Raw genomic sequence first — 5,143 nt, 5'->3', positions numbered from 1 at the left:
CCCCGCGTCGCTGGGGGCCTGGGCACCCAGGGAAGCCGCCTCCAGGAGGGCCACCTTGCCTTTTCCCTTTTCCAGGATGAGAATTCCCAGGAGCTGAAATTGGGACGGGGTGATCCTGTTAACCATGCTTGGGGTATAGGTCAGAGGTCACAAAGAAATACCATTCCAATAGGAAATGTCTGGGGAAAATGTTCCACTGCTACTGAGGGAATCCAGAGTCAAAGGTCTGCATGGGTTTTCCCCCTCGAGGGACAAGTTTGGGTGGGAACTTCTAAATGTGAAGAACAAAAAACAGAAGACTGAAAGGGTGACTAGCTCATTTGAAATTTGCCTGCCTGGAGCAAAACTTCCTTCTTACAGGAGAGGGAAGGCACTAAACATTTCATTTGATCCCAATATTGTACACATGGTTGGAGTAAAATTTATACAGGGTTGGCAGCAAAGCTTCTTGGATGATCTCTGCATTTCTCTTACCTAGAACTGCATTAATTCTTGGTCTCTGGCCTTTTCTCTTTACAAGCCCAGGGTTGACTCGAAACCTAATACTAAACAATTAACCGACCCCATCAGCATCAGGGTAGAAGGAGGGTGATGGAGAACAGGACCCCTGGCCTGAGATGACGCTCAGATTTGCACGTGTCTCTCTAGGGAAAGATTTGAAGGTTCACACAAGCAACCGCACAGTCAGTTGGAAAGGGGAGGAGGTGTCGTTGGGGAAGAGAAAAGTGTTCCGTCCACCATCAGCCATCTGTCCACTGCCCCTCCCACCTGCCAGAGTCCCCACCCCCACTCCAGACGTGCCGTAGAATGAGGGGGTTGGTAAGAGGAGGCTCTTCCACTCCTAACATCTCCCTCCAGAAAAAGAGAAGCGCGGCGGGGGGAGTTCAGCGTGTGTACTTTGTTGGAGCTGCGGTCCGACCCTCTAAGGCCTGTGCGGGAGCGCGCAGGATCCTGGGTCTTGGGGAGCCGGCAGATGGCCTGCAGCGCACGGCCCGGCCCCCACGCTGGCCACGTCCGCTAGCGTCATCTCCCCCCCGCCCCCCCGCGCCTTCTACTCCTCAAAATCCGGCGGCCGAGTGGCTCCGGATCCCGGAGGACTCCCGGTGCAGGCAGAGTGGGGAGGAGAAAGGGGCGGAGAGCGAGGAGGGGGGGGGAGAGGAGCCCGGCCACCCCCGGCCTTTTCCGACAAGCAGTGTTTCAAGGGCTTCCCCCGCCCCTGGAGTCGAATTACAGAAGTGCCTCATTGCCATGCTAATGGCAGCGGGTTTGTGGGGAGAGGGTTTGGAGACCCTCCTAGGAGGAGGGAAGTTTCGTTTCTTGCCCTGTTGTCCTCCACGCCCAGGCGGGTTCCTCCCAGCCAGCTCTCGGAGCTCTTCCCTTTCTGTTCCGAGCTGCGGAGCCGGTTGCCCAGCCTCGCCCTCCGCCACGTTTCTCTGCGCTCATCGCAGCCCCGGGCCTCACGGTTGGGCCTCTCGGCAGCGGAAACGACCCGCGAGCCTGGGCGCGGTGTCGGCCGAGTTCCCACCCTTCCTGCTCGGCGCGCTCCGGGCTGGGCCGGTGGACTCGCGGCCACCCAGCGGGCTCTGGCCCACTGATTCCCTCCCGGAGACAGCCGGGAACCCTCTTCCCTTCTCACCTCTGGCAGTTCATCTTTCTGCGCACGGCGGTGGGGCAGGGGCGGGGCGGAGGATACCTCCCAGCCCCCACCTCCCGGGGCAAGGGGGGTGGGGGGGGCGAGCAGAGTCGGGCGCGCGCAGAAGGCAGCCTCCGCTCTCCTTCGCCCCAGCACCGAATCTGCCGTGGCAGCCGCCGCAGCTGCTGCCGCCTCCTGGGCTGCCTGGGGGGGCGACTGCGCGTCACCTAGACGGAGAAGCGCCGGGGATTTAAATGCCACTGAAATGGTGATCCATCACCGCCTGAGCCGGCAAACTTTCGCAGGAGGCCCAGCCATTGGCTGACAAAGTCACGTGCCCCTCCCTGAGCGCCCTCCGCCCTCCTGCCCCCCCTCTTGCGCACTGTACATTCATATCATTTTTCTTCTCCGGCCCCATGGAGGAAGTGAGAAAGTTGGCACGGTCACTCAGGGCTTCGCAGGACCCGGTCACTCAGTGACAGATGGACAATGCAAGAATGAGCTCCTTCCTGGAATACCCCATCCTCAGCAGTGGCGAATCCGGGACCTGCTCCGCGCGAGCCTACCCCTCGGACCATGGGATTACAACTTTCCAGTCGTGCGCGGTCAGTGCCAACAGTTGCGGCGGCGACGACCGCTTCCTAGTGGGCAGGGGGGTGCAGATCAATTCGCCTCACCACCACCACCACCACCACCACCATCACCACCCCCAGCCGGCCACCTATCAGACTTCTGGGAACCTGGGGGTGTCCTACTCCCACTCGAGTTGTGGTCCAAGCTACGGTGCGCAGAACTTCAGTGCGCCTTACAGTCCCTACGCGTTAAATCAGGAAGCAGACGTAAGTGGTGGGTACCCCTCGTGCACTCCCGCTGTTTACTCTGGAAACCTCTCATCTCCCATGGTCCAGCATCACCACCACCACCAGGGTTATGCCGGGGGCACGGTGGGCTCGCCTCAGTACATGCACCACTCATATGGACAAGAGCATCAGAGCCTGGCCCTGGCCACGTATAATAACTCCTTGTCCCCTCTCCACGCCAGCCACCAAGAAGCCTGTCGCTCTCCTGCGTCGGAGACTTCTCCAGCGCAGACCTTTGACTGGATGAAAGTCAAAAGAAACCCTCCCAAAACAGGTTAGTCTTGCAGGCCAGTGGATGCTCCTTGAGGAATCTGGAAGGAGCTGGTATGCTTAGTTTCCAAGAAAAATTAATAATGATTTTTTAAAAATTAGATTCTTGTTTCGGAATAATCTTGTAGGGCACGCGCGGGGAGGGTGCCCAGGTGTGCCGGGGGCAAAGGAGCCTCAGGGGCGCGTATATTTTCGAAGGATTTTAAGTGTTTAGGTGGTAGGAAGTGTGTGGGGTGGTGGTGGAGGTGATGTTCTGTTAATACCTCCGGGCTCCATTAATCACCGCTCTGACCACGCTAATGGTTGACTTCAGGTTAACACTTTACACCTCATCACTCACCCTCCCCAGCCCGGTTTGTGTTGCGAAGTTCTTAGTCTCCCCTTCACCCGAATGTTGCTCTGAAGCGAGTAGGGGATCTCATACCCATTTTAAATGTTTTACCTTTTCATCTCATGCTTCCCACCCTGACTCAGGGAAAGTTGGAGAGTACGGCTACGTGGGTCAACCCAACGCGGTGCGCACCAACTTCACCACCAAGCAGCTCACGGAGCTGGAGAAGGAGTTCCACTTCAACAAGTATCTGACGCGTGCCCGCAGGGTGGAGATCGCCGCATCCCTGCAGCTCAATGAGACCCAGGTGAAGATCTGGTTCCAGAACCGCAGAATGAAGCAAAAGAAACGTGAGAAGGAGGGGCTCTTGCCCATTTCTCCGGCCACCCCGCCAGGAAACGACGAGAAGGCAGAGGAATCCTCAGAGAAGTCCAGCTCGTCGCCCTGCGTTCCTTCCCCGGGGTCTTCTACCTCAGACACTCTGACTACCTCCCACTGAGGCCGCAGACTCTGCAGCCCAGGCTCCTCCTTGGGCAGGGGCTTCTTACCCAAAGCACATTCTTAGCTAATCTTTCTGTCCATTTACAGTCTCTTTCTTCCTTTCTGATCCTATCTGGGGAGCTCCTGGCCAGGATATAGTGTTTCTAGAGAATTCTGGACCAGAGATTTGGTGAGGGGTTAATGCCTTAATCCAGATTGGGTGCCAGCATTACTTTTCTGGTGGGCCTTAACATCCCTCCAGCTTTTAGGAGATGTCGCAGAAACTACTACTTCTTTCAGATGTCCCTTGGGAAATAGTGCCCTTTGTGAGCAAAATCAGGCCAGAGAGATGCCTCTCATCTTTTATCTAACTGTATATTTACAATTCTCCCCTACCTTGTCCTTAAAAATAAGATATAGAGAAAGGAGAGAGTCCAGGAGCTCAGGAAGAAGAGCTGCACTATGTGTTTACACAATTAATTCATCCCTTAATTTAATTCAATTTCATGTGTGAGTTTGCTGGTTGTAAATACTTTGTCCTGAGAGATTTATCTTTATACAGATTTTCTAGAAATGTTTAGATTAGGTGATTAAAACAGGGTGGGCAAACTCTCAAAACTGGTACAATTTTGTATGTGATTATAGGTGAAAGAATACATTCCCTCATTTAAACCCAATCAGATGCCTCAGAGGGTAGCCTCAATTTGTTCTTTCAGTTAGTTAAGAAGGCCTACTGCAGAGCACAAGGTTCAGAAACCAGGTTTCCTGTGCTGTCTCTCCCTATCCCTATCCCTTTCTTCTTAGGCCACCTTCCATTTAAAATTTGTGCTGGATTATTCGAAAACTAAAGGTATTATTCAAACCAATTTCTTCCTTCCACAGTTATCTTAGCTGGATATGATGTATTTTCAGCTCAATTGTTAATGTGATGGATGGCACAATGAATGTAAATTTTGTGTGATTCGTGAATAGTCTTTTGCATGTCGCACAATGTTTTGGTGTCCCTGAAGTACCACACTGAGTTCTATCAGTTATACTTGTGAGCCTATAATATTCTCCATTTTCTGTACAATCATGAACAGCTCTGAGATCCTGGAGTGATGTGATCCAGAGCAGAGTTTACGGGTCTTAGAATGTCTGTAATAAATATATTCAAGTTTTGGGTATGCTTAAGTATATTTGGCTGGGCTACAGTTTGTTGATTCCTACAAAACTAGCAGATTTTATGTGGGCAAATGCAGAAGGGTGGTGTGTATTTTCAAAGAGGTGGGTCTTTTCATGAAGAAATGTGAATACTTTTCATTATCATGTTAGTTGAAACTTCTCCCATGAGTGTAATTTCACCTAACCAGTCTATTTAATAGGTTGGTTCTCTTTAAAATGACAACAGTTCCTTTATTTTCATCAAAGTTCATAATGGAAAAAAAAAAAAGACTGGTGAAGAAATTTATGAAACAGATCTATTTTTGAAACAAACATGGATACTTCCTGGGTCAAGTGCTAACCTTTTCACCTCCAACTGAATGTTGACATATATATAAACAGAACCCCCTTCAAAAGCCAAAACTG

General features: G+C 52.2%; 1 protein-coding gene across 2 annotated transcripts; it reads left to right on the top strand.

Annotated features, from left to right (window-relative positions):
• Window positions 1-2,025: 2,025 nt before the first annotated feature.
• Window positions 2,026-4,726, top strand: HOXA1 (homeobox A1). Of its 2 annotated transcripts, XM_008063836.1 has the most exons (3): window positions 2,032-2,472; window positions 2,676-2,767; window positions 3,238-4,726. In XM_008063836.1, the coding sequence occupies exons 1-2, from the start codon at window positions 2,116-2,118 to the stop codon at window positions 2,730-2,732; spliced, it is 414 nt and encodes a 137-aa protein (XP_008062027.1). In that variant the 5' UTR covers window positions 2,032-2,115; the 3' UTR covers window positions 2,733-2,767; window positions 3,238-4,726. The 2 variants fall into 2 exon arrangements, with proteins under 2 accessions (XP_008062026.1, XP_008062027.1); XM_008063835.1 differs by having other exon boundaries at window positions 2,026-2,767.
• The last annotated feature ends 417 nt before the right edge of the window (window positions 4,727-5,143 follow it).

The sequence above is a fragment of the Carlito syrichta genome, unplaced genomic scaffold (assembly GCF_000164805.1).
Source record: "Carlito syrichta isolate Samal-C Ts95f unplaced genomic scaffold, Tarsius_syrichta-2.0.1 Scaffold307093, whole genome shotgun sequence".
NCBI classification, from domain to species: Eukaryota; Metazoa; Chordata; class Mammalia; order Primates; family Tarsiidae; genus Carlito; species Carlito syrichta.
The sequence above is the reverse complement of the archived record's forward strand: the minus strand, read 5'-3'. Positions and strand labels throughout refer to the sequence as shown.

Coding starts and splice junctions, on each gene's coding strand:
- HOXA1 (XM_008063835.1), top strand. CDS start 2,116: ATGGACAATGCAAGAATGAGCTCCTTCCTGGAATACCCCATCCTCAGC. Junction 2,768..3,237: donor AAGAAACCCTCCCAAAACAG/GTTAGTCTTGCA, acceptor ACCCTGACTCAG/GGAAAGTTGGAGAGTACGGC.